This window comes from Fibroporia radiculosa (assembly GCF_000313525.1).
Source record: "Fibroporia radiculosa TFFH 294 genomic supercontigs, scaffold9995, whole genome shotgun sequence".
Classification (NCBI taxonomy): domain Eukaryota; kingdom Fungi; phylum Basidiomycota; class Agaricomycetes; order Polyporales; family Fibroporiaceae; genus Fibroporia; species Fibroporia radiculosa.
Genome location: NW_012133466.1, coordinates 55300 through 81228, shown reverse-complemented (window position 1 = coordinate 81228; position 25929 = coordinate 55300). Strand labels below are relative to the sequence as shown.

General features: G+C 49.7%; 10 protein-coding genes across 10 annotated transcripts; 5 read left to right on the top strand and 5 right to left on the bottom strand.

Annotated features, from left to right (window-relative positions):
• Positions 1–19: 19 nt before the first annotated feature.
• On the bottom strand, positions 20–3545 carry FIBRA_07007 (uncharacterized protein; the record flags this gene model as incomplete). Its single annotated transcript, XM_012328707.1, has 12 exons — positions 20–322; positions 379–831; positions 888–1019; positions 1078–1323; positions 1379–1558; positions 1610–1807; positions 1870–1967; positions 2034–2610; positions 2661–2976; positions 3028–3293; positions 3344–3454; positions 3510–3545. 12 exons carry the CDS (start codon positions 3543–3545, stop codon positions 20–22), a joined length of 2916 nt encoding a protein of 971 aa, XP_012184097.1.
• A 1051-nt stretch (positions 3546–4596) lies between these two features.
• On the top strand, positions 4597–6432 carry FIBRA_07006 (uncharacterized protein; the record flags this gene model as incomplete). Its single annotated transcript, XM_012328706.1, has 8 exons — positions 4597–4773; positions 4826–4887; positions 4951–5050; positions 5105–5309; positions 5367–5571; positions 5627–5713; positions 5767–6183; positions 6240–6432. The coding sequence occupies 8 exons, from the start codon at positions 4597–4599 to the stop codon at positions 6430–6432; spliced, it is 1446 nt and encodes a 481-aa protein (XP_012184096.1).
• Positions 6433–6682: 250 nt separating this feature from the next.
• Positions 6683–8740, bottom strand: FIBRA_07005 (uncharacterized protein; the record flags this gene model as incomplete). Its single annotated transcript, XM_012328705.1, has 9 exons — positions 6683–6858; positions 6912–6985; positions 7047–7302; positions 7365–7430; positions 7486–7497; positions 7553–7666; positions 7724–7913; positions 8486–8632; positions 8708–8740. The coding sequence occupies 9 exons, from the start codon at positions 8738–8740 to the stop codon at positions 6683–6685; spliced, it is 1068 nt and encodes a 355-aa protein (XP_012184095.1).
• A 236-nt stretch (positions 8741–8976) lies between these two features.
• FIBRA_07004 (uncharacterized protein) lies at positions 8977–10767 on the top strand (the record flags this gene model as incomplete). Its single annotated transcript, XM_012328704.1, has 2 exons — positions 8977–9009; positions 9076–10767. The coding sequence occupies 2 exons, from the start codon at positions 8977–8979 to the stop codon at positions 10765–10767; spliced, it is 1725 nt and encodes a 574-aa protein (XP_012184094.1).
• Positions 10768–11142: 375 nt separating this feature from the next.
• Positions 11143–12577, bottom strand: FIBRA_07003 (uncharacterized protein; the record flags this gene model as incomplete). The annotated part of the gene is made up of 3 exons (XM_012328703.1): positions 11143–12092; positions 12152–12421; positions 12481–12577. 3 exons carry the CDS (start codon positions 12575–12577, stop codon positions 11143–11145), a joined length of 1317 nt encoding a protein of 438 aa, XP_012184093.1.
• Positions 12578–13040: 463 nt separating this feature from the next.
• FIBRA_07002 (uncharacterized protein) lies at positions 13041–14159 on the bottom strand (the record flags this gene model as incomplete). Its single annotated transcript, XM_012328702.1, has 3 exons — positions 13041–13214; positions 13269–13561; positions 13616–14159. 3 exons carry the CDS (start codon positions 14157–14159, stop codon positions 13041–13043), a joined length of 1011 nt encoding a protein of 336 aa, XP_012184092.1.
• Positions 14160–14722: 563 nt separating this feature from the next.
• Positions 14723–15795, top strand: FIBRA_07001 (uncharacterized protein; the record flags this gene model as incomplete). The annotated part of the gene is made up of 4 exons (XM_012328701.1): positions 14723–14979; positions 15033–15191; positions 15243–15308; positions 15369–15795. The coding sequence occupies 4 exons, from the start codon at positions 14723–14725 to the stop codon at positions 15793–15795; spliced, it is 909 nt and encodes a 302-aa protein (XP_012184091.1).
• Positions 15796–16114: 319 nt separating this feature from the next.
• On the top strand, positions 16115–21376 carry FIBRA_07000 (uncharacterized protein; the record flags this gene model as incomplete). The annotated part of the gene is made up of 12 exons (XM_012328700.1): positions 16115–16388; positions 16439–16584; positions 16635–16757; positions 16803–16979; positions 17029–17386; positions 17699–18088; positions 18125–18318; positions 18372–18500; positions 18551–20626; positions 20686–20917; positions 20977–21146; positions 21200–21376. The coding sequence occupies 12 exons, from the start codon at positions 16115–16117 to the stop codon at positions 21374–21376; spliced, it is 4446 nt and encodes a 1481-aa protein (XP_012184090.1).
• Positions 21377–21690: 314 nt separating this feature from the next.
• On the bottom strand, positions 21691–24296 carry FIBRA_06999 (uncharacterized protein; the record flags this gene model as incomplete). The annotated part of the gene is made up of 9 exons (XM_012328699.1): positions 21691–21771; positions 21823–21981; positions 22031–22108; positions 22166–22570; positions 22623–22710; positions 22763–23010; positions 23072–23672; positions 23725–23831; positions 23883–24296. 9 exons carry the CDS (start codon positions 24294–24296, stop codon positions 21691–21693), a joined length of 2181 nt encoding a protein of 726 aa, XP_012184089.1.
• Positions 24297–24779: 483 nt separating this feature from the next.
• FIBRA_06998 (uncharacterized protein) lies at positions 24780–25898 on the top strand (the record flags this gene model as incomplete). The annotated part of the gene is made up of 5 exons (XM_012328698.1): positions 24780–25053; positions 25112–25306; positions 25364–25473; positions 25548–25720; positions 25772–25898. The coding sequence occupies 5 exons, from the start codon at positions 24780–24782 to the stop codon at positions 25896–25898; spliced, it is 879 nt and encodes a 292-aa protein (XP_012184088.1).
• Positions 25899–25929: the final 31 nt, after the last annotated feature.

Genomic DNA, 25929 nt, shown 5'->3' with positions numbered 1-25929 from the left:
AAAAAAAAAAAAACAGTGTTCAAGTCCTGATTGCGACTCTTTTTCTCTTTTTACCCTCCGCTATCCGCTCACGAACTTTATCTTCGTCCATTCCTTCCTCTTCATAGAAATGAGCGACACGTTGGGCATCATTTTGTCGCTTGATATACTTCAGAGCGGCCAGGTTATAGCCAAGTGTGTCTTTTTGACGACGGAGGGAATCACGTAGATGTTTGCGTAGCGGGATAAGTGCTGTGCGCATGACGCGGTTAGCCACAATTTGGTGATAGTGGGTCTTCAGCAGGAAAAAAATTATGCGCGATGTGAGGACAACATTCCAGCCCTGCATAGCCGTAAATTCAGTGCGAGAACGTAATGTAGCCAATCGTAGCCACTTACCCTTTGAGCCCATACATTCAAGTATTGCATCAAGCTGACAACTTGGCCGAATGGGAGTACTAACAGTGCATCGTACAGCGCAGTGCCTGCTATTTTTTCAATCACTTGGAGCACGTACTCTTCCGGCTCTACGTCGTAGGCAGCAAGCACTGGGTTGCGAGGTGGTGGCGCCATCTGTTCGGACAAACCACCCTTCGCCTTTGCTTCCTCATATTCTCGGAACGACGCGATTTCTCCGTCTGCGAGATCAAGTGCCTCCATAATCCTTTCGCCAGCCATAAGGGTCTCCGTCGTCTGTTTGGAAACGGACGTGACTTCCGCGCCCTGGTTGTCCTGTCGATCAGCGTCATCTGCACCGCTACCAATGGGGGCATCCGTGCGGTTTAGTGTCTCGGCAATTCCGGATTCATAGAGATTTTCAAGTTCGCGCTCACGCTCCTCCTCAAGGAAGAGCTGATATAGAGGCGCTTCAGCCAAGTTGTCACGAGGGGGGAGAAGAAACTACATACGGGTTCGTCGAGCTTTTCCCAGACGCGGATTGATTTATCGTGCGAGCCAGTGACGACAAATTTGCCTTGATTGCTGACGGCCAATGCCCACACCTCGCCGTGATGACCCTCTAGCTTCTGGATATTCTCGAACTAAACAAGGAGGTAGACACATCACTTTTTGCAATTGATACACGTGGTAATCAATTACCTTATCGCCATCCCAGTACTTTAAAAGTCGGTCCTTCCCGACCGTCCAAAAGTAATGCGAGGGCTTTGAATCGAGCTCGCGTACATCGTGTTTTTCAAATGCAACCTGCATAACGCTATCATCGTGCGCGAAAATGGAGCGATGACAATCCCCAAAATCAAGACCCCATATCTTGACATTTTTGTCCGCGGAACATGTCACAATGAGTTTGGAATCAGCAGAAATATCCATGGAGAGCACAGGGAGCTGATGTGATACATTTCAGAGGGGATCATTATTGACACGAGAAGTAAATACAAACCTTGTGTCCATATAAAGATAAGAAGAACTTCAGGGTGTCCTGATAGAAGATCTTGACCGTAGAATCAAGCAGTGCTACGGCCAGGAATTTCCCGTTTGGGCTGTAGCGCACGGAGAGAACATCATCCGTCATCTTGAGAGTGCGGGTGTGCACCAGGGAGAGAAGTCTCGTGCTTTGAGGCTGTCCGAGCATGAATACTTTTGATTTAAAGCTGTACTGAAAAAAACATACATTATCACTATCCGCAGGCTTGTGCTCAAATTCCCAGAACTTAACATCCTTGTCCGCGCTTCCACTGACAAGTGCTTGACCATCTGCACGTACGTGAATTGACCAAACAGTCGCGAAATGGGCGTTGATCGTCTCTAGAAGTGAAGAGGATGCGACGTCATATAAGAGAATTTCACCTGACTTCGTTCCCACCGCAATCTGAAATCGGTGTCAATCAATTGTCCTCTTAGAGGAAGAAAACGTTAAGAGAAAATACGGACTTGACGATCACCTGGAAGGAAGGTACTGCAAACCGCATGTCCGCATTCCATAGTCCGAATACAAGCGGTAGTCTTCATATTCCATATCTTGACAGAACCTGACAATCGTCGTTCAGTAAATTGCTGTCCTGACAAATACTTTCGAAAATGAGATACAAGCCCACCATTTGATGCTGAGGCCAGGAGCGAGTCGTCGGAACTTAAGCATAGTGTCCGGACATCACTTCTGTGACCCGGAAGATCCACGGCGAAGATGCGTGAGGCCTCCGGGGACTCATCGTTCGACTTCGTCGGAGATGGTATGCTGTATACCTCAAGCGCGTTGGAAGCCAGCGCCATGAAGATCTGGGTACTTCCTTTCATGCCCGAGCTTGGATCTTCCGCACCGAAATCGAATGACCTGATTTTGCCATTCGCCCGAATGACCAAGTATGGCGTGAACAAATCCACCAACTGAATTTTTGCCCGTTCGTCATCAACTTCCATGCCCTCGACATCTCCTGCGTCCTTTTGGTCTTTCGCTCCTTTCGTCTTTGCCTGTTCCTTTTTCTCCTTGACGCGCCTCCGTCTTCGTGCTTGCTTTTTTCGAACTTCTTCTTCAGTGCGAATCCTGAACAACTCTACTGACCTGTCATGGGACTGTACAGCCAGATAAGGTTTCGACGGATGGAAGGAAATTTGGGAGACACGATGATTTGACGAAAGAGGAAGTGCTGCAACGGGGCGGATACATTTTGAAACCTATAGCTCATGAGACATGTATGTTATATTGGGCCAAACCTCACACGTACCTGGCCGAGATCGTCTTCTTGCAAGCCTTGGGCTAGTATATCATGATCAATCTTCCAAGCTTTCAGTTCTCCTTCTCCACTGCCTGTGAAAACAAGCTCGTTCCGGTTGTCAACGTCAAGTGACCATATCTCTGAGCGATGAGCGACAATAGTCTGTATACAGTGCTGTGTGGATATATCCCATAACTTGAGGAACGTATCCTTAGCTGACGTTAGGAGATAACCATGTGGAGATCCGGTGGAGGTTGATGGACCCGTAGAAGAATTGGATGTGATGAAGCGTATGGTAGTGATCTGATCCCGGTGCCCACGTAGTCTATCATCTGATTCACCTCAGCTACACTAAAAAAACTTGAGAGAAACTCACCTGAAAAGACCTGCCTCCCCCACAACGTCCCATAGGATCAAATCCGTGTCCTGTGAACCTGATGCCAGCCTTGCACCTGCTTCGTCAAATGCTAGTGCGGTCACAGCTTTCTTATGACCGTTAAAGGTGGCGATAACAGTCTGTGTAGATGCGCTCCAGAGGCGAATGGAACCATCGGCGTATCCCACAGCATATACATCTCTCTGAGGAGAGCGGAGGATGCAGGTGACCTCTGCGCGGTGACCCGTCTCATGCCACATCGCCAGCTGGGGGAGAGTTAAAGTATGATGATGGATGAGATGAAGACTATGCATACCAACTGCCCCTTCTTTACATCCCAGACCAAGACATCCTCTAGCGCAGGCACGCAAGCCAATTTGCCATCGTACTGGGAGTTTGATAACGCGCTGCACACGAGTCCAAAGGCCTACAAAGATGTCCGTCAAAATGGTCGTCGCTGCAGATGAAATACGTTCACCCACCTCTGTCGGGCCATGTCTTAGGTAGCTTTGGACCATGTTCTAACGTCTCAGCACAAGAGCAGCGGCCTGCCTGAACCAGTAAAATTCTGTCCACGGGCGCCATATTCTCGGATCTCAGATCCGGAGCGGATCATTGTGCCCAATCTCACATAGTCTTAGCTTGAAATGACTTCAGATGGTGCAAAAAAACATCTGGATGTGCTTTAGACATGTCGCAGTCTAGTTTCTACCGTACATGGCGTTCTGAAGTTGGTGTCTGAGGAACTAGATGAACAAGGAGACATGTTGAGGAAAATTAGCCAATATGCTGCGGCTTTTCATTATACAACTTCACTTTATGTCTTTCATGAACCATCGTCGCAGCCGTCCGCCAACCGCCCAGGCTTGAAACTAAAGCGCTAATGCCTCAGGTTTGCACTCTGCTATAGCGCGGTTCTGGTCCAACTACGACGAGGCCCATTCGCATCGCTCGGCCATCGTTCGGCATCTCTCCGGCCATCACATACACAGAGCAAGTGTGGCCTTACGATGTGAGGAGCACCTTTTGAAGCAGACTTTTATTGAGACCGTCCTCCTCCACTCTATGGGTCTCTACTCAGCAGTCTGCCTACAAGAGACAAGTCATGTGGTGCATAATTCCGCACAAAGCCCGGTTTGTGGCGTATCCACATGAGTCGGGCAGTCAAATAGCGTATGATCCCTATCATTCCTCCAGGACTCCGGAGCAGAGGCAATTGCGCGGGCCTGGGATGTGGTCCTCATCTCGATACAAACCATTAGGTAGGTGGTTTTTAAACACCCTGCAAGCCCGAGCCTCCATCTCCTGGAGTTGTCTTTACCTAGGGACTGGAGTGAATACCCACCCTGAGGGGCGCCCTTGCGGGGCTCGCTGTCTATAGAAGCCTGTGAGTGGGAACCGACTTGAGCCTGTCATCCCAATTACCAGGATTGGACAGGCAGAGAATTCAGTTTTCACATATGGGAGACTGCCCCCAATCAGCGACGCGGCAACTGCCTCGCCATTCCCACGCGGATGGTGCGAGGTTATTTCTGCGCTTGTCCCGTGAGCTCAACGGATGACAAGCACATGGTACAGCTACCCACACCTGATTATCCCTCTGAGATTCCTCTTCCACTCACCGTCCACCAAATGACTGTACCAGAGGCGGTATCCAGGCTTCTTAGCTTTGTCAACTCTTCCCCCACCCCGTTCCATGCAGTACAGGTCGCTGCGTTGCGTCTCGAGAATGCGGGGTTCAGCAAGGTCTGATTGCCCTCCTTTGAATGCGCCCGTATCTGAAGTCGCTTGTAAACAGTTACGGGAAAGGGATGACTGGGAAAGAACCCTACAGGGCGGAGGAAAGTACTACATGACGCGGTGAGCGGACACAAGCAGCGATATCGCCACAGAGGACAATCGCTCATTGCATCTTTCTTGCAGCAACCAGAGCTGCATTCTGGCCTTCACGGTTCCACCCAAGTGGAAGCCAGGAGTTGGTGTATCGATTGTAGGGACCCATATTGATAGCCCAAACCTACGTGTACGGTCCCGATCCTATAATCAGCCCATATCGACTGATATAGACTGTTCGCAGGTGCGACCTGTTTCCAAGCGCACAAAAGCGGGCTATCTTCAGGTTGGGGTAGAAACCTATGGTAGTGGTCTATGGTACACTTGGTTCGACCGTGATCTATCTCTCGCTGGTAGAATTATTCTCAAGGAGAAGCACGGGGGCTTTGTTTCGAGACTCGTCAAGATCAACCGACCGATTTTGAGAATACCATCACTGGCAATTCATCGTGCGTAATTTACATTAACAATGCGGGAGCTGGTTGTCCCTGACAGCCAACTACCAGTGGATAGAGGCGCTGCAGACAAGTTCTCGTTCAACCAAGAGACTGAAATGGTCCCTATCCTTGGCCTTGTCGAGAATGAGCTCAATTCGGCATCGACTTCATCGAAAATTACCTCAGGTGTACAGGAAAATCACCACAGCTCACTTTTGGCACTGTTGTCGCAGGAACTGTCTGTCTCACCAGAAGATATTCATGATTTTGAATTGTAAATATTCTGCCGCCGTTACGGTATAGTTGATGTAGTGCTCATATTTTTGCAGACATCTCTATGACACGCAGCTCTCTCAACTGGGGGGTCTAAACGAAGAGTTCGTATTTAGCCCTCGCATGGACAATCAATTCTCATCGTGAGTTGTTTGTGTGTCACCACACGTCAAGTCGCCTTACAAATTCCCTCCAGCTTCTGCGCTGTCGACGCTATCGTTAATTTTGCTGAGAGCAGAAGCTACTCGACATTCCAAGGCAATGTGAATTGCATAGTGCTTTTCAACCACGAAGAAATTGGTTCTGTTTCCACCACGGGAGCGGAGTCGTCCTTCATCTTATCGCTCTTAAATCGACTTTCACCTACACCTGGGACCCTGGCACAGTCAATATCACGATCGTTTCTTATCAGCTGCGACATGACGCATGCCCTTCATCCAAACTTTATGAGCAGGCACGAAGATAACCATGCGCCGATGATCAATGGTGGAATCGCCATCAAGATCAACGCGAAGCAACGATACGCTACCGATGCTATTGGCAGTCTCATCATTAAACAACTGGCCGAGAAGAAGGGGGGAAAGGTCCAATACTATGAAGTCCGAAACGACATGTAGGTTTTACAGACAGTTGACTGAGGCGACATATTAGCTTATTACTTCGACGTAGGGTATGTGGGTCTACTATTGGTCCGGCTTTGTCGAAGACGGGCATTCGGACGGTAGACGTGGGGTGCCCGATGCTATCCATGCATTCAAATCGCGAGACCGCTGGTACACGCGACGTTCAAAGTGCACTTGATTTATTCACGGCGTTCTTCGAGAGCTTCGCAGAATTGGACCAGACTCTTCCAGTGGATTGATTCGCATACACCGAGTCTAATCTAAATACAACAACTTGCCATACTCACGGCAGGCGATACTTAGTGTGGTGCTGTAGATGGAAACCCGAGCCTTCAAGTACTCGCTGGCGTCGCCGCTCTACAGGGTACAGTCCCAGAAAGATGTTGGAGGAGGGTGGAACCCAAAATAATGACGCTACACTCGCGCCTGGGCTGAATAATTCTGCAGCTAGACGCTTTGTGACTACGAGGGTACTTGCATTAGCTATCGTCATCGTCTCGTTCGTTTTCGAGGCTTCGATCCGTCGTCTTCTTGTACAGTCGAGACTGGGCGCGAACTTGGACCAGTCAAGAGCGACCGTTTCTTGGCTGTTCTTGAATAATGTGCAAGTACCCATTCACGCTCGGCTTCTGTCTGCTCGATCGTCCCCTGTCGAATCTCATATGCTGGACGACTCAGTGCGTGATGATATGTTAGAACATACGAGTGAATCACATACGTTTCATCTCGAAGCGAGGGCCAACTTCAGCCAGCTGGACCTGGCGCGGTGGAATTTTCATGAAAACATGATGTCTAACAGCAAAAACGGACCAACTGAGCGATTCGCCTGAAGCCCGTTGACGGGTTATCTTACCGGAAGGAAATGAAATCATCCTCATTTGAGAAAGTCATCACGCGTTTGCTGTCCTCCTTTGGTACGGGGAAGAGATATCTAAGCACGTCACGAATACGCTCTCCCAGCGTTGAGCCAAAATTCTCGAATATAAGGTGGGGATACTGCTCGGATACAGTCGACTCTTTGTACGAATTGATGTCGTGTCGAAGATTGACATTGTGGAGGGTGAAGAAAACGGTGGGACCATGTGGGAAGTGAGATACAATCATGGCATCTATCAAAGATATAAACAGAAGGTCATACAGTGATTCAATGACTAGTTGCAGGAATTCTCACCGGGTGTACCGCGATGTTCGTGCAAGATGACCAGGTCCGTCACGTCGTTTGCCCTGCATGCCTCTGCTAGCTCCTTTACAACATAATTACCCCGATTTATTCGATGTGAGTTCGGAAATACGAGACGCATCTCCTGAAGCGCAAATGTTAGCGCGATTGGGATAGTCCAGATGTGCTAGAACTCAGACCCGCCTTGGCGAATTGTTGCAACTTCGAACTTGGGTCGCGTGAAGTGGTTACTATGATTTTGGGATCCTGGATGCCCGCATTTGAGTATTCATTGTCAATGTGTGTTGTAGGATCTCAATTACAAGTAGTGTAGGTAAGACCGACCCATCAGCAGTAAAATGCCCGCTTACCTGCCTGCGCCCCATCGAATGCAAGACTTTTCCCCAAAGTTTCTGCATCCTTTCTCAACTCAGTCGGCAGAGACCTCCCGTCGGCCAGCGCGTCCTTGAGCTTCTGCTTGCGCTCGTATGTCTGGCGCTCTTGAGCCTCAAGAGACTTCGCATAGATATATTGTCGACGTTCGCGAATTTGACGACGGATCTGAATATAACGGAGATTGGTTGCTCAGAAATCTGCGGAACTAGCAAGCGAATAGCGTTACCATGATGGCTTGTACAGGTACACTGACGCAGAACCTCAGTATACTCAGTGAGCACCGGGACCAAACCAAGACCTGCTTGGCTCAGAAATTTGCAGAACTTTATCTTATCTTATCTTACAGTTGGTATCTGAGATAAGGGCGCCGAAGTGTCTGAACAAACTTCTAACCGACTATTGTTAAAAAATTGATTACAACAAGAGGCGGGGCTGAAGGCGTTGTGCTAATCGCAGGACATGGTAGTTAGAGCACGGAGAAGGGTGGCAGCTGTGAATAAAAAACTAGTCTTCACACTTCGAATTATAGATCACAACGGAGCACTCTCCCTTATTTCCATTGTCGAAATCTGCATCTCTCAGAGCTGAACAAATACAAAGCGTACAACAAAAACGATGCCCCCGTGATCATCGCATAGCTTCAAGTGTCTCCATTGATGTTACACTGTTGCCCCGAATGACCTGTATATGTTTGGATCGGCTGCTGAAAACAGCTCTCGAATGATGATACAACTTACAACGGTACCGATTGGGTGTTTCTGCGCAGGCGTTGTCTCCTCTGTTGCGTCATCAAGGACGAGATTGAGAAATAGGTCGTAACCTCGCAACGTCCCGCTAACTTTGCGGCCTCCCTGAAGATGAACAAATAACTTCTTGTCCATAAACTAGAATGGTACATGCAAGGAGTTAGTAACGTAGACGGCTGATACCAGACATAGTTTATCCTCCCAATGACAGACCTTTTTCAACTCGGGCTGCGAGGCCTTAGACATGGTGGCTGCGAGTGAGAAGCGAGCGCACAACCGATGCTGGTTTGGCTCAACCGCCCTCCCTGGAGGCTGCCGAAGCTTAGATTTGGCTTAAATTCAAGATAAGGTTGAAAGGGGTTGTGTTTGGAAAAGCAGGAGCGCAAATAAATAGAAATAAATAGGCGATCGCTTCCATTGCCAACCCGTAGCCGCGCGGTCTCAGCATTGGTCTTCTGTTTGTCCCATACCCCGCAACAATTATGTCAAAGGCCTCCCAACTCGAGTCTAAAAAGGTCTGTTACTCGAGTTATTCCCTGTTTCTGCTGTCAAGACTTCCCAAGGTGATTTGTACTTGACAGCCAGATTCGGTTGGGACGTCTACCCATCCTCCATCTGTATCACGGACCAGCCAGTCACAGTCTGGATCCGAACGAGGGTGGAGCAGAAACAACGAATTAGGAGCCGCATCTCGAGGAGCCGCCAAAGGAAGACAAGGAAACCGTGGTGGGCGAGGAGGGCGAAGTCGTGGTGGTGGCGGTAGCAAAGGGGTCGCAACTCCGAGTTGTGTCTATGATGGTGACCACCCAATAACGAAGGACCAAGCGAACAATAAACCGCTACCAGGTGCACCTGCGATAATCGTGCCTACCACGTCTACCGTCACCAAACCATCTAGCAGACCGAAACCTGCTAAGAAGGGACCGGACGGCAAAGCCTCCCGGAAAGCGACAGGTTCAGTACCCGCTACACCTCTGATGCCACACCACCCGATGTTCAGTTCCGCTCCTGCTCGACCCTCGAATCGAAGGAAACGTTCTCATAGTAAAGGAAGCGTCACGGCACCGTCAAAATCCTCTGTGTCGTCGGAGTCGAGTCTCAGTCGCTCAGAGAGAAATAGTAGTATTAGCAAGGACCTCCCTCCACACCTGTCTTCTAGTGCAGATCATCCTTCGTTCGATATACGACACGACATCGAGGCCCTGGTTGAGCGCGTGAGGGCTGTTGCAATGGATAGACCCCATACTCCCGGAAGTCATTTCGACTGGGCCACGGACGATGATGATAGTCTCCCCGACCTCCCAGATTGGGGTGTCAGTGTGGCTCAAGCCGGCCAGCTTGGGGACACCGGCAAGGCTAGTGTCATCTCTCCGATCCTGGAGGATGCCCTCAAGCCTCTACCTTCCCTGGATCCCGGAACACCTATCGCTGCCATGTCGGACAATTGCGTCGAGCGCATCACTGTTGATTCACCTACAGTCGCTCAGGACAGGATCAGTGAACATTCAGAGGTCGTTTGTCATGACACTCCCATTGCTGGCGAGCAGGACACATCTCTCAGTGACGCTGAACAATTGGGATCGAATCACAATATTTCAACAACGAAGTGTGAAGTGGTAGCCGAATCGATGCCGTCAAGTTCTAGTCATTTATCACCACAAGTAATTGGTACTCAGCCATCTTTACATCCCTCTCTGCCGCCAAAGCCGGTTACGACCATGGACTCCGCGTCCTCAAGACGTCACCCAGCCACCGTTCACAAGGCAAGCTCGGCCGAGCCTGTTTTAGATGGGCTAGCTCAATCAATGCATGCTCCTACGCCTAAATCAGCTCGCATGGACGGAACTGTTGGTGATCAGTCTCCAGATCGTGGCCTCGCGGCATCGATACATGCACCAATTCCATCCTCTCGGTCGGCTCCCAGCCATCTTTCGACACACCCTTTTGTGGACATGCCTCACCAGGCAGCGTATAACCGTTCTAGAACACTTGGACGAGGCCATCGGCAGCCACACAGTGCATCCGTATCTCATTTTTCCGACCACCAATCGGATTTGGATCGCAATGGAAGAAATAATGCTCACCATGCGCGCACGCACTCGACTCCGCCGCCAGGTTCCGGTACGTCTGCTGCCCATGGACGCTCTCGTTCCAACTATGCGACGCGTCCGGTCATCACCGGGGATGCTATCTCCAGGTTGGCTAGGACCCTCGGAGGCAGCGCTCCAAAGCGAGACAATAGTATCATCGCCATGTCTGTCGCAAAGGACTGAACATTCGCGAATGTTTTACAACATTTTCTGCTTCTGTTTCTGTTTCCTTGTTTGAATTTACTCGGCTTTATTGTTGCTTGCTGCGTTTGCGTACTCTCCGACTAAACTGCTGGATATACCCACATATATTGTTCGGTTGCTGCGACCGGACGGATGCCTTCCGAACCTTGTACCAAGCTATCTCAATCTCAGATACTCTAAACCAGTTCCTTTGTATATAATCCATTTACAAGTGGTATTTAGCTATCCAGAACTGAAGTATGACAACTCAAGCCCGATGGCTTTAATGGGTTTTGATTTACTTGTGAGATTAGAAACGATCCCCAAGCTAACCAGCATGTTATGTACCCGGCCTTCCCATAGTAACGAGAAATCCTATATGGGATGTTTAACACTGCAGTTGGTGAACGGATACAGGGGTGACTCAACAGTTGTTGTCGATGCTCGAGCTTTCACGACAGCTTGCACCTCACCTAATAAGTCTGGTTGAGCAGGGACAGTGTCAAGCGCAGATACACCTTCAGCTGTCGGTGATGATGCCAACATGCTTTTTCCTCGGCGCGTCCACCATTCCGTGCCTATTGACCACTCGCTTTCGTAGCTATATACGTTGAAATCAAACCGAGAACTCAAGGACAAGTCGCGCGAAACACGCGCAGAATATGCGCCCGAGATATGACCAAGCATGGGGTTGAACAACGCGGTGATTGTGGTCGGTGGTTGAGATGGTGGTAAATGTACGGGCGGTGTTGATGTTGGAGATAGCGACGGCGTTTGTAGGGATGGCGGTGTCGCGTCGGGTAGAGTTGTAAACCGAATTCCGGTGGATACTGCTCGAAAGATGTTAATGCGAGCAAAAACCGGGACTTTTTGAAACATGCCTCCAGCACTCTTCTCCTTAGCACTGAAATAAAATTCAGCACCAGCAGAGACACGGCCCTTCAACCCTCCTTCCATCGCATCCTCCTCATCGATTCTCTTCAACTTTGAGTCAATCCTGGCTGAGGCAGACGTCGATTTCTCGCCGTCGTCCGCAGTGTCATTAGAGCCCTCCACCTTTCCGAAATTATGCAGGCAGCGTACGCCCCACATTCCATCCTCTGCGCTCCACGTGTACTCTGTGCACCACTTGCCTGTATCATGTTGCAAGCTGAACATGATATTACTTGAAGGTGCATTTGCACCACGAATAGGTTCGGCAGATAGACTCGACCGTGGATCAGAAATAGCGGCGACCATAGCTTGGAAAGTTGGGGACAGCCTAGTAGAATAGAGGGCATCAAGTCTACCGGTGGGAATATAAACTCTCCCATATAAGAGATAATCTGTTCAGAGCTAGTCAACAATGCGGTTGAATCAGCGACCGGTTCTTGCACATACTTACCGCGAGTGTCCACTCGCTCACCTGCAAGCCATTCCTCCTCCTTCCCCTCCGGTCTCCGAGGCTGGTCGTAGACCTTGAAATGATCAGTCATATCCTTGAAGCGCACGTTTCCTGATCCTTTCACATCTAGTGGACAAGACGTGAAGATGTATCCTACGGAGCCGTTCAATGACGGCAAGGCATTCATCGAGTACGTCGTCTTAAAGAGTGAATTAGGAGACTTGGATATTGAAAAATGAAGACCCTGGGGAACATTGAAATCTAAAATGGCTGAAATATGACTAGAAATCAGATCGGTAGAGTGTAACACAGCTGCACGGCGCGCGCACCGTTGGACGATCGTGTGAGGTTGGCATACATGTTGTCTTCATTCCACCCTGTAGCACGGTAGTAGCTACGTAACACATACGAAGCGAACGGGTGCATCTTTGGAGATTAGGACTTGCCAGAATCCATTAGGCTGTATATCCGACTTGAGACTCGAATGGAAGAACAACAGTGGTTTCAGCGCAAGAAGTGGTAAAGTTGGCCGTGATGTAACAATCGTTCAAACTAGCGCTGAACGAGGGATCGGCAAAATTACAAGCATTGGCATTCCCTACTTCAATCAAAATCTTATACTGGACACTCATTTTGCCTGAATGAAATATTGAATGCATAAAAGACTACCCTATGTCCATTGGCCATACTCAAGTCCAATGGCGAATAAACAGTGAGGTGAGAATATACAAGGAAAGAAACATCTTTGGAGCTTCAGATGTAACTATAGCATCTGTAGTTCTCTTCGAATGGATGTTACTTGATCTTGTTTCTTCATATCTCATTGCTGCTTGTGCTCTTGCTCTTCGGCGTTCCTATCCAACCCATATTCTTCAATCCTAGCTTTGAGTCAATCCTCAAGTCGCTCCGCACGCCCGAAGTCAATAATGCGGAAACTGGGACGATCGAATGATCGCTCGGATGGTGGATGACTGAGAGGTCCTGGCTGTATCAAAATGTTGCGCTCGTACAGAAAATTCTGGATGAAATTTGCATAATGCAGGCGCAAAACGTGCGTCAAACACTGTGATCTATAATCCAAATGAGAAATATGACAATGTACAGGAATACAACAGACGCACCACTCGTCAGGATTCATACCATATGATCGAATGGGTACACCACATTCTTCGACCAGCAATATGGGGCTGCGATCAAGATGACAGGATCCTATGTATGGATCCTTCGGAACGTGATATCCATAGAATTTTGGTACAACAGCATCTGCCGGTACCGGATACTTGTGGGGGGTAACTAAATTGAACCCGTTCCAGTCTTCCATGAGATGCTTCGGCAACTTGTTGTAGATGTTCGCCTCTTTTTCCAACATTCCGCGTGCTGAAGATGATGACCCAGCAATCTTCACAGCAACTATTGCTTACCCAGTAAGGTGTCCATCACGAGTGGAGACAGGAGAGTAAAAACTTCCTCGATATACGGTAGAATGATGCCCAACACCAATGAGAGACGATGCTGACAAGTGTAAGCGTGCGACGCGCAACTGCGTAGCCTTCGGGGCAAGGCGGTTCACATCAACAGTCTTCGCCTCGGAAGGAACCCCCAGATTAGACTGCACATCCCTATCAAAAACAGGCCAGACACGTTCGTATTCGATCAGAAGACGACTGGGCTTTTCCTCGCGAGCATAGCGTGTTGTCTTGAATCTGCAACCTGTCCCAGATACCAAATCATTAGTATCGTTCACCAGCAGAATATTGGGAAAGTATTCGGAAGGGATGAACTCTTCAAGTTTGGGTATGTTGGATTTTAGGTGCTCGCATTCTAGCAAAGCGGTGCGTCGAGCAAAGTCATTCATATCATCTAGATCGTGCTCTGATACATCGTGTTTCGCAGCCGCGATGTCGTCTTGAACGTGCATAGTTGAGTACGGAGGAACAACGTATGGGTCGGGCTCGTGGTCATCGATTTTGTCGAGCTTGTAATGATTCTCTTCCGACTCCTGGATCATGCTGCGAGTCCACAGGCATATTGCACCATCGTCGGCCCTTCGCTTCGTCCAAAAAAAAACTGTTCATGTCTGCACCCCAGATCAGCTGGTTGGCCGTGCGTTTTCCACAAGGAGGGGGTTTCTTCAGCAAAGGTCCCTTCGGGTCTCTTGGCCATTCCTCGAATACGAAGCGCCTGCGGCCAGCATTGTCTTCCGGTAAAAGCTCTATCATGTCAACGCCAGTCGTCTAGAATAAAAGACTGCAACCACATAGGATGTAGGCTCTGAGCGGGGGACGTACAAAACAGGAACAGGGGCCATTTATATGATTGCGGCTGTGGGAGTATGTCCGAACTTGAAAGACCATGCCACGGATCGGCCACAAAAGGAAAGACTACAGTGGCGACGCCACTGTACCTCAGCTTAGCAGGCTCCTTCAAGTTCAATATTCAATCTGAGGTGGATTCCTCTGGTCGAAAGTCAACTTCAACATCCACCCGCTCTGGAACGGGCATTGTACGGTATGCTATGAATAGCGAAGAGACAGAGTAATAAAGACTGGCTAAATCGCGAAATTCACCGACATGGCGTCGCTGTTTCCGCCCCCTGGTCCTGGATTACCATCCTTTCGTACAATGCTTTTCAAGGGACCCTATCATGCTTCTGCGCCCATCCATTTGATGCTCTCGCATGTAGCATCCAATCCCAAAAGCAAGGCTCTTATGCTGAGTCCTTCCCGACAATCTCTCGCACTGGCCTTGGTTGACTTCAACGACGAGTGGCTGAACACTCACGGAGCTGATGGTGCAACTTGCGATGCTTCTTCTCGGGTCAATATCTTGTCCGTAAATCCTGAGTTAGGCTATCGCGACAATTTGACCTGTTGCCTGTCAGATATCCGCCAACGCGGGCCCATTATACCCTCCTTCTTTCCATGTTACATACCCATCAAGGTACCTTCCACCATCCTAAGACCACGCTGCCCATCAGCCCATCTCTGCTCATACTTCATGAGATATCTGCACTTGGTATCATCGACCAACCTGAGGCAACGTGCGTTGATTGCCTTTATTACGACCTAGGTTGACGTTCACTACAAGCCAGACTTGCATCTTACTTATCACTGATTTCTCATGCTCTGACTGCCGTCAATCATCTCGCGGTACAATCGTAAGTGTCTTCGTTGAGGATTGACCCATGAAAGTCTCGTTCAATGCGTCTTCTTGAAAGATCTATTGGGGTAGCCTTGGCAGTCTTTGATTCGGGATTGGAAAATCTCAAATTGCCTGTTCTCCGGCCAATATCTCCAGGGCCTGGAGATCAGTCTCAGCCAGCCACTCTGCGCAAAGAATCTATAGCCATGTGTGTGGAAAAATATTTTGAATGGACTGGAACAGCAGAACGTAAGCACCTACCACTTTTGAGAGATTCTGTAACACTCTCGATAGAGCACACCATAGTTCTCGGACATTCTAACTCATCGCCAACAGAAGCTCACGCGAATGCAGTGAACGAAGGTAAAAATATGCGCATGGTCTTTCGGCGCGAGCAAGATTCTCCTCCTTCTGAGATAATCTGGACATGGGTTCTGAGGATGCGGCCAGCTCATGTTGGTGACGATAAGCCAGGGGGAAAGTATTTCGAGTGGATATTGTAATTGTGCCTCTCCCGGGCACTTATTTGTCTCACATAACATCACTGCCTAATTGGGCTGCATCCTCCTTTATACGCTAACTATAATAACTTTATATCTTCTACTTCATGTTGTGATAGTAGGTTGAACTGAACATGTTGTATTGAAAGAGTCATGAAGTTCGCTCGGTGAATGGCCCGCACATGTGAATTAGTTAATTTATACTTGATCGTCACTCGTGATCTTAGCCACTTCGGGCGTCTGCTCTCCGTTCAGATTGTCCTGCTGTCCGCTACTTCTAAATAACAACGTTATTCTCGTGCCCTTGTGCTACGTTAACCATATGGAGTTCTACAACGATGTAGGCGGGGACCCTTATAAGCCAACTCTTTTCGAGCTATTCGCACAGGAGCAGTTAAGGGATCTACTCCAGCCGGCTGTGAAGTATGTGCTCTCGGTAAGGTGCATGTACTATTTCCTGGATATCCCGTCTGTAACTGTCCAAAAGATCTTTGCCCAAAGCTACCCTAGGTATCTCTTACGTGTAGTCAATCGACATGAAGAGTTCTATGCGCTACTCATGCTGTTCGTTGAGCGTCATTTCCTACGGACACACGGTGAGAACTGTCTGTAGACATGTTTGGCAGATGTTTTCTCAATAACTCAGGGGCATCGTTTTCGGAAAACTTCTATGGCTTGAAGCGAAGAAGACGCACATTATTCGAAACTGAGCGGGTACATGCAGCTGTTCCAGGAATCCTCCCAGGGGAGAAGTTGCGCGATAAGGAGATCTGGCGTTCTTTGCTCTTCCTAGTGAGTAAAATGCACCGGAATTCTTCTTCCTATGACTCATGGGGTTACAGGTCGGACTTCCATATTTGCGTACGAAGGCGCAGGAGTACTACGAGGATCTTGGTGGAGGCGTACATTCTGAGATCATGGAGGAGAGCCTGGCAAATCGTCGCGCACAAGTGCTGAGCGAAGAGGTATATAGGATGTTTGTCTTCTCACTTATGTGTTCACGATGTCAGTCATTGGCAGGTCGTTTGAGACGGGCATACAAAGTCGTATTCCCTTGGCTGAACACGAGCTTCGAAGTCTGGCTTTTGGTACACAATATTGCATATCTCTTTGAACGAACATCGACCTACCGACCTTGGTTGTCCTGGATAGGTGTTGATATTCGTCGTGTTGGGGTTGACGACCTGGTGAGTTAATGAGTCGAATGCAGAAGTCCGTTCCCTCACGGTGATCTAGCGGGATGCACAGCAAGCAACAAGGCCAGCACTCGACAAACCTCATGCGCGAGGTTTGTTGGCGACAATGCGACGCCTGCTGTTTGCTTCGCCCCGACTGTTGCTTGATTCCTTCAATGTCATCCTCCCTATGGCCATATTTTTCGTGAAGTTCCTCGAATGGTGGTATTCGCCGTCATCACCGGCACGTGCGCTGTCGACATCGCCGCTTGGACCTGCAGTGCCGCCACCGAAGTTGGCGGCCCCACATCCTCAAGGAATACAGGTGGATCGGACGGCTTTCGGGGAGTGCCCACTCTGTAGGGAATCGTTCGCGAATGCGACTGCGCTACCGTCGGGCTATGTGTTCTGCTACCGATGTGCGTACGAGTATGTAGTTGCTCACGGACGATGTCCTGTTACACTGCTGCCAGCGCGAGTGTGGCAGCTGAGAAAGATTCTAATCTAAATGAGATTTGAGAGCGCACGTTGGCTAAATCTGATCGCGAGATAGAGATGCGCCCAGTCTACACTCGCACGTGGGCGGCTCAGCCATCTCAGCCATGTCCGGAACGGCCTCCTGATTACATTTCGTGCTCTATTCTCTTCAATGAGGGCCCCGCGACCACCATCGCTTCCAGTCTCGTATCTGCTCTGCTCTTCGTCTCGCTGACCCTCCCCTCAACATCCAGCGGCGATCATGAAGGTACCCCGCCCATCCGTGTTACCTCCTGGGTCATTGCTCATCTCAGTCATTTCCCCCCAGTTTGGCAAGCAGATCCAGGCAGAACAGGTCCCTGGCTGGTCTGCCTACTATCTCGACTACAAGTCACTAAAGAAGATTATCTCCTCTTTAACCACAAACCGTTCAACACTGAGAGCTGCAAGCTTTGCGCAGAGCGTTCGTCCAGGAGATTTACTCGCACGGGCGGCCACGTCTCTGGGACAGCTCACGTCGGGGCCGTACGATGAGCCCCCCATCCTTGCCAGCCTAGGTCAAGATGATGATAGGGGACCCAGCTTCCAGACCCACAAAGCAACGTTTTTCTTCAGACTCGAACGCGAGTTGGAAAAGGCGAGCAGTATGTGCTAGATCCCTCGTTTCTTACTAACGACAGAACAGATCAATGCGTTCTATCTCGAGAAAGAAGCCGAACTCAAGCTGCGACTAGAAACTTTGCTCTCAAAACGGAGAGCTGCGGCTGCACTCGTTTTGCCTGATTTGGTGGACGACGCGTACAAGAATCATGTCGAGTGGAGCGCAGTAGAAGAGGGATTCCGTCTTTTGGAGCGAGATCTCGGAAAGCTACAGGTAGACGAACCTGTCCTCGTCTCATAGCCTAACGCACACCCGAGAGTATCTAGCAATTCGTCGAGATCAACGCCACTGGATTCCGTAAGATTTTGAAAAAATGGGATAAGCGCTCCAAATCCACCACCAAAGAACTTTATCTCGCCCGGCAAGTTGAAGTACAGCCCGTGTTTAACAGACAGGTATGTTTTCTCCTTGGTTGCACGAAAAAAAATCGTAATCTTTATTACAGCTAATATCAGAGTTATCCGACGTAGTTGCAACATGTCTCCTCGATTTGACAGACCTCACAGTTGGTCTCAATTACGAAGGACAACTTGCGGATGAGAATATCCTTAGTCGACAACTCGGCATTGACCGCAACGTAAACATGGGCGCCTTCCACGACCTCGAGAGCAACCTCCGTAGAGCAGTCTCAGATGGAGATAGAAATATCTTGCGGGAGCTAGTTCAGTACTCTGATTCTCTTTCGCAGGCTCAGGATGCCCGAGGACATGTCACGCGAATATTGTGGAAAGCAGTGATAGATGCGCCACCCGACCTCGCAGATCTCATATTGGCCTCAACGTCTGGTTCCTTCGACTTCATGTTCGTGGACGATATTAACGGTCGAACATGCTTGCACGAGGTTGCCATTGTCGGTGTCCTTCGTTTGGTCAATCTCTGCCTTGACCGTGGCGTACATCGCAATAAGGTCGACGTGTACGGGCGTTCCGCGCTGCATTATGCCGCAATGCACGGGCATGACACAGTGTGTAGGCGATTGATTGAAGTCGGCCTACCGCCAGATATCATTGACGTAGACAACTGTACGCCGCTCATTTATGCAATCCTTGGGGGATGGGTCAAATGCGTGCAAGTGCTACTGCAAGACGGCAAGGTGTCGGTCCAAAATCGCACATTGAGCGGAGACTTGATACCGTTGTCATTGGCAGCTCGTTGCGGACACATGGACGTTGTTGTCTTGCTCCTTCAATATGGTGCTCCGAGTTTGCCCAATACCAATGGCGAATACCCTATACATCTGGCGGCACAAGAAGGTCATGCGGATATTTGTCGGATCCTTACCCACCATGAAGGTTGGGACGTTCCGGACAAGTACAATGAATGGACACCCCTCTTCCACGCTGCACGATATGGGCGTGAAAAGTCATTACGGGCACTTGTCGACGTCGGCGCTCGGACGGATCGTTTTGACGAACTCGGTAACTCTGCGTTGTATTACGCTGCGTGGTATGGGCATCGGTCCTGCGCCATACTCTTACTGGAAGCCGTTGCAAACATTGCTCCTGGACATGCCCCGATTGCACAAAAGTCTCCGTTGACGGACACTCAGAGGTCTACGGGTACTGAATCTGACATCGACGTGATACCCTCTTTGTATCTCCCACCACCGATGATGCCTTACCGAGTCTATGGTCATAATTACTTGGATAAGACGTTCTTGATTCAAGTCACCATCGGACATCTTACCTCAAAGTTTGGCTTTGATCTTGCATCTGCTGTCCACTTGCGACACCCGCTTTCCGACTCGCAATACGAGGATCGACATCTTCACTCATCATCACTGTTGAAGCTAGTCATGACGGCGACTCCTGCTATAACCTCTGCTCCATACAGCGTTCCCCTACCGATCGGAGACAAGAAAATTGTATTTACTTTCCAGGTTTCGTCCGCCAATAGTCTGTCTTTGGAATTTTCTTTATATCCGAACTTCGGCACGAAGACAATCGGACGCGCTATTGCTCTCCCAGACTTATTCCAAGGTATACAGAATAGTCAGCCGTTCGTTCTTCCCATCCTTGATCCACGTCTGCATATCATTGGGGAGGTCTCGTTCGAAGTGAACATCATCTCTCCATTTAATGGCGTGGCTCTTAACATTGGAGGAGCTGTTGAGACTTATTGGAAATCATTGGCTACACCCGTTCCAGGCCAGATTTCGAAAATGGGCCCTTCGCGTTTACTGCAGTCAAGTCGCACTGTTGGTTCTGGACACCCGTCGCCCTCAATCCCTACTGCAGCTGTCCTGGGGGGACACTCCCTAACACATTCCTCTGTGATTGGGAGCTATGTCTATATTACCGTGCAAGTCACTCGTGATCTGCATCCTGTAGTATTTCCGGAGTGGCTTCTTCCGGAACACGGGTACGAGTTGGGTGTAGCCGATGTTACTCTTGAGGAATTCCACGCTTTGGCTTCGCGTCTAGGTCGCAAACTATCTTGCATGAAAGATTATCCTATCACCCATTCGGACTGGCACAGAGTAATAACGGACTCAATGGTGTCATTAGCTGAGCTGATGCAGGTTAGCTATTCATGGCACTTTGTGGCGCCAGGCTCCACGGCTGATGCGTTTGTCTTTAGATTATCCCAACTACGATCAGTATATGCGTGCATCTAGCTTATCCGTCGAGCAGGATCAGACAGCGTCTCTCGCTACGGCATCAGCTAGATCTGAACGATGTCACGAACGCCGTTCTACGAACAGTTTATGACACATCCAATCATGCCGGAGGCTCATCAGGACGCCGCTCTGTAGTCTTTACGTCTTTCTCGCCTGATGTGTGTTCGGCTCTCAACTGGAAACAGCCAAACTGTACGATCAAGTCACATTTCATGTATCTCCCGCTAGAGTACTCACGCTAAGCTGCGTAGATCCTGTCTTCTTTGCATCGCAATGCGGCGAGAAGAGCCGTGCACAGCCTAGCCCGGCCGCGTTAGGCGTTGATGACGTGCATGATTACAGATTCGCAAGTCTTGACGCTGCAGTGGAATTTTCACGGTCGAATAATCTGTTGGGGCTGCTGTTAGATGCTGGTCTTCTGGTTCGTCTTATCTCCGAGCCGGATTTTGCATCAGTACTGACTTTATTTCAAAGGCCCAAGCACCTTCCTTGATTCAGGGTGTGAAAGACCTTGGTTTGCTAGTCGGCACTTACGGGTCCTCGGAAGATTTGGGCAAGCTGCCCACCTCATCCGGGACAGATCCCCACGGAATAGATGCAGCTTTGCTAGATGGAGTTTTGACATATTTTGATTTCTTCAAGCGTACGTAAATAATTAATGATCTGTATCAGGAGTACATCAAATCAACAAGGTATTGATATCTGTGGCCTACGTGAATACATGGTTGTATGATATATTTCATCTGTCCACTGTGGTCAGATATTGGCAGCTACACTGCGTTCGGTCTCTGGAGACGGACGGATCGCATGCCAAGTGTACTTGGAGATCGCGGCAGCATCGTAATAGCACGCGTGCACTGCACAAGATTCACTGTAGTTTTTGATGGTGACGTATGCACAAGCCCCGATTACTCCAACACAAGTTCTGATTACTCTAAGTATACATGTTCCAATAATCTTCTCCCTTAGATCGAAGCTCGATATAGTGCAGCATACTGGCCATTACGTCTTAATAGTTCCTGGTGGGTCCCGAACTCAGAAATGGTCTAAATGGCCAATCAGCGCGCGCGACTTCATGCGAGCCAGAAGACACGAACTCCGCTGTCCATCATGACGATCTTGTCCGCGCGACGCGCTGTCGAAAGGCGATGGGTAATAAAGATCACAGTTTTTGTTCGGTCGCCATCCGGTGAGCGAGAAGCCTTTTCCACGTTGTCGAAGATCCTATTTTGTGCGTGGGCGTCCAGAGACGATGTCTATGACGCGTCGGAGAAGCTTGTAAGTAAAGTCGAAATAAAGACGCACTGGCTCATCGAGAAGAATTAAATCGATTTCGGGACGGCGGGCTCTCATAAAAGCTCTGGAAACCGCTATTCGCTGCCACTGTAATTTTCGATCTAATCAATTGCAGCAGAGGTATTAACCAACAATCAATCTTACCTCTCCGCCGGACAATCCGTGGTGCGGATAAGTCGACGCCATACAGCTTGGAGCTTCCGCAAAGGCAGTATTGGCTGCTTCATGACTTGCCGCATCGAGCTTCGTTTTTAAACCCTGTGGTAGGGAGTGTACGATGTTTTTGGCACCAGCTAAACGGATGGCAGATTCGATTGCAGCCATATTACGCATCTCTTTAATGCAGCCAACACCAATATTCTCTTGAGCTGATGCGTTAAACTTGGAAAAGTCCTGGAAGACAGCGGTAATGTGGGCGTGATAATCTTCTGGGCGTAGTCGCTGTACATCTATCCCATTGATGAGTAATTCGCCGCTGTCAAAATCCAAGATCCGCAGGAGTATTTTGGCCAGTGTTGATTTACCTTCCCACGGCCGTTCCTGTCGGTTCTGAGTTAAACTCAAGTCATAGAGGCGACTCACCAGACCCATTGAAGCCTACAATTGCTACGACTTCACCTGCCTCTATATTCAGGTCAATGCCTTGCAAAGCCGAGGTTATACAACCCGGATACGTGTATGATAAATTTCTTAAGATACCAGCCGTCAATATTCAGCAAAATATGGACCATTCGCACCCACCTAGCCTCCAATCTCATACCTTTAGTAAAACTTTGGTATACTGTTGCCACCTCTTTCTTCGGCTGCAACCGAGGTTGAATCGACATCGCAGCCGAAAATGCGCCCATGAGAAAAATACCCTGGTACGCCATTCTAATTGACTGCGACAGATGTCCAATGGTGAAGAAGAGTGCTTGAACGGAGCTTTGGTACAATGTGAATGTTCCGAATGAGGCGGAAGGCGATTGGAGGATAAGTACGAGTGGTATCTACACAAAGCATACCGACTAGGTCAGCTTCACAAAAGCAGGAGTTCAATATAATGCAAACGTTTTGAATCATCATGAGCAGCCCAGAAACATTCACATGCGACATAAGCCGTGAATAAACATCCGACTCCTCTGAGGAGTGACAGCCCTCCAGACCAAGCATGGCTTTCCGAGCCCGAGCCCACGAACGCAGAATCCAAGGTCCAAGGCCGAATAAAATAACCTCCGGACGATACGAATCACTATGCGCCAGGATGCGCATTCTTTCTTGCTTAGCAGCCATGTGGGCTTCGTAAGGTTTAGCAAGGTCGTCCAAAAATGATCGACCATTGCTGGAACGTAGAATGAAAGGTAAGACTGATGACAGAATAGATATGAGCAGCACAGAGATATGTGCCCCGTTAAACGCAAGCGAAGATAGAACCAGAACGTGAGAGATCAGCTCAGATACGAGGGTGAGGATTCGCATGAAGTCCAGCGTCGAGAACAAGCCAAAGCTCGACATGCCACTGAACGACCGCGCGAACAGGTCGGCTTCATGTAGCAAATCACGGACAAGGGGATCAGCGAGAGTCGGTATGTCAAGACGGAGCCGCAGCTCCATCTGTTGATACTCAACCCGGAGCCGTGCAGAACCATGGACAATATTCTCGTTCGACGACCTATCATCGTCTCAGACGTGTGCATGACTACCTGTAACATCAGAGGACTCACGCGATCGAGTCAATGAGGCTCTCGGATCCTGCTCTGACGATCTCGGTTGCAACTAACTTGGACAACCGCGACCAAGTAAAATGGCCAGAAAAGATGAGGTTTTGTAGCTTATTTTACGGCTCAGTGAACGCGCAACGGCGCATATAGTGAGTACCCACCTCGTTAATGAGCAGAGCCTGCGAATAGCCTCTGAAAGCCGGGAAAATACCGCGGATTAATTCAAGGGTAACCATTAGGGCGGTCCGCCATGGGTGGAGGCTCCATAGGAGTCTGAATAAATCGACGGCACATGATTGCATAATCGTGCAAGCCAGTCTAACGTTGGATTTGGACAGAGAACGGTGGGCGCCAGGTGTCAGATATGCACCCGTGTCATTAGGAATGGTCCTAGATGCTAGCCATGCCTTGTAAATCGCACCGTGTGGATGAGCCTGCGCAGAATTCACAGCCTGTCGGCTTGGGAATCGCAGAGAATCATGAGAGTGAGAACCATGAGAGGGAGAAGGGGAGAACTCGGGTACAGGAGAAACAATGTGCGACAAGAAGACTCGTACGCGAGTACGTAGCGTCATGCTGAGAAGCAAAAAAAAAGACGGAGCGCGGCCAGGTTGCCATGGCTGGACCATTTATGAACGGGTGGCGAGCTTATTAGGGGCTGCATCCCACGTCAGACGTGGTTTTTTGTGTTGAGGGGCTTCCGTAAGATGAGATCCCGAGCGTCTGCACCTGCGCAGGTGGGTCTGTCATTTTAAGGAAAATGCGTACCAGGAGAGTTGGGGAGGAGAAACGATAAGACATCAGATGAGAGTTCATAAATCAATCTAGAGTCGGAAATGGCAAGGCCGGAAAGCAAGAGAGGACAACACGACCGGTTGAGGTTGATTTCAATGCGGCTGGGACCTGCCCTTTGAGATGTCCGGATGGAGGAGACAAAGAGCGCTGCATCCAGACTTCCTTTCTCGTATGTCGGAAACGCCCACGTGCCCCGCCCCCGCGCTGCCTCCTTGCGAAGTTTTCCGCCATCCTCAGGGGGCCTTTTCGTCTCGCCCTCTACCATGTCCACTGCAGACCACAGCTCGCTCCTGTCCGAAAGCCTGCACAAGCTGCAGCTCGACAAACACGACCCGGAGCCTCATGGCGACAGCGACTCTCCAGCACGAGGCGGAGGCAGCGAGCAGCCCGGACTTGGGCGAGCCGCATGGAGTGCTCATGTACGCGAGGGCTACGGCTTCCGCCCAGCCTCGGGACAGTCTACTCCTCTCAGCACGTCGATTTCCGGCGTCGACACGGGCAGTCCCCTGCCCGATCCGAACGGTCTCGGATGGCCCGGTATGATGTCGCGAGGTGATCGTCAATCGCGCCCTTTCGCCTGACCCTCTCTTCCAAGCCAAGTCCACTTTATCTCGGCTGAATGCCACGCCCGCAGAGCGTGCAGAACGCGAGCAGAGACTTGCCGGTGCCGTCCGCACCATCCTCGAATGCATCGGCGAAGATCCCGACAGGGAAGGCCTTCTCCGCACCCCAGAGCGCTATGCACAAGCACTCATGTGGATGACCAAGGGGTATGAGGAACGTCTGGCAGGTACTACCATTCGTGCATCATAGCGGCCGCATCTCAACAGTGTTATATCATACATAGATGTCATAAACGACGCCATTTTTGCCGAGGACCACGAAGAGATGGTTATTGTTCGCGACATTGACATCTCTAGCTTGTGCGAGCATCACCTTGTCCCCTTTATGGGCAAGGTAAGTCTCGTCGTCTCACTGGCTCCAAGCCAAGCCGGCGACCCAAATTGAATTTACTATAATGGCGCTTCTAGATTGCAATAGCTTATATCCCCAACAACCTTGTTCTCGGCCTATCCAAGCTGGCGCGCATTGCAGAGACATTTGGTCGCCGTCTTCAAGTCCAAGAACGTCTCACGAAGCAGATAGCACTCGCTGTCCAGGAGGCCATCAAACCCCGTGGTGTTGCAGTTGTGATGGAAGCAACGTGAGCATGCTGTCAGCTTGGTCCGAGCCTGACTGCTGACATGAGCCACAGCCATCTTTGTATGACCATGCGTGGTGTTCAAAAGCCAGGGTCTATGACTGTCACATCATGCATGCTTGGATGTTTCCGGACACAACAAAAGACGCGCGAAGAATTCTTGACATTGATCAAGCGTTAGAACTCTCAATGTTCTCATTTGCATCTCCCGA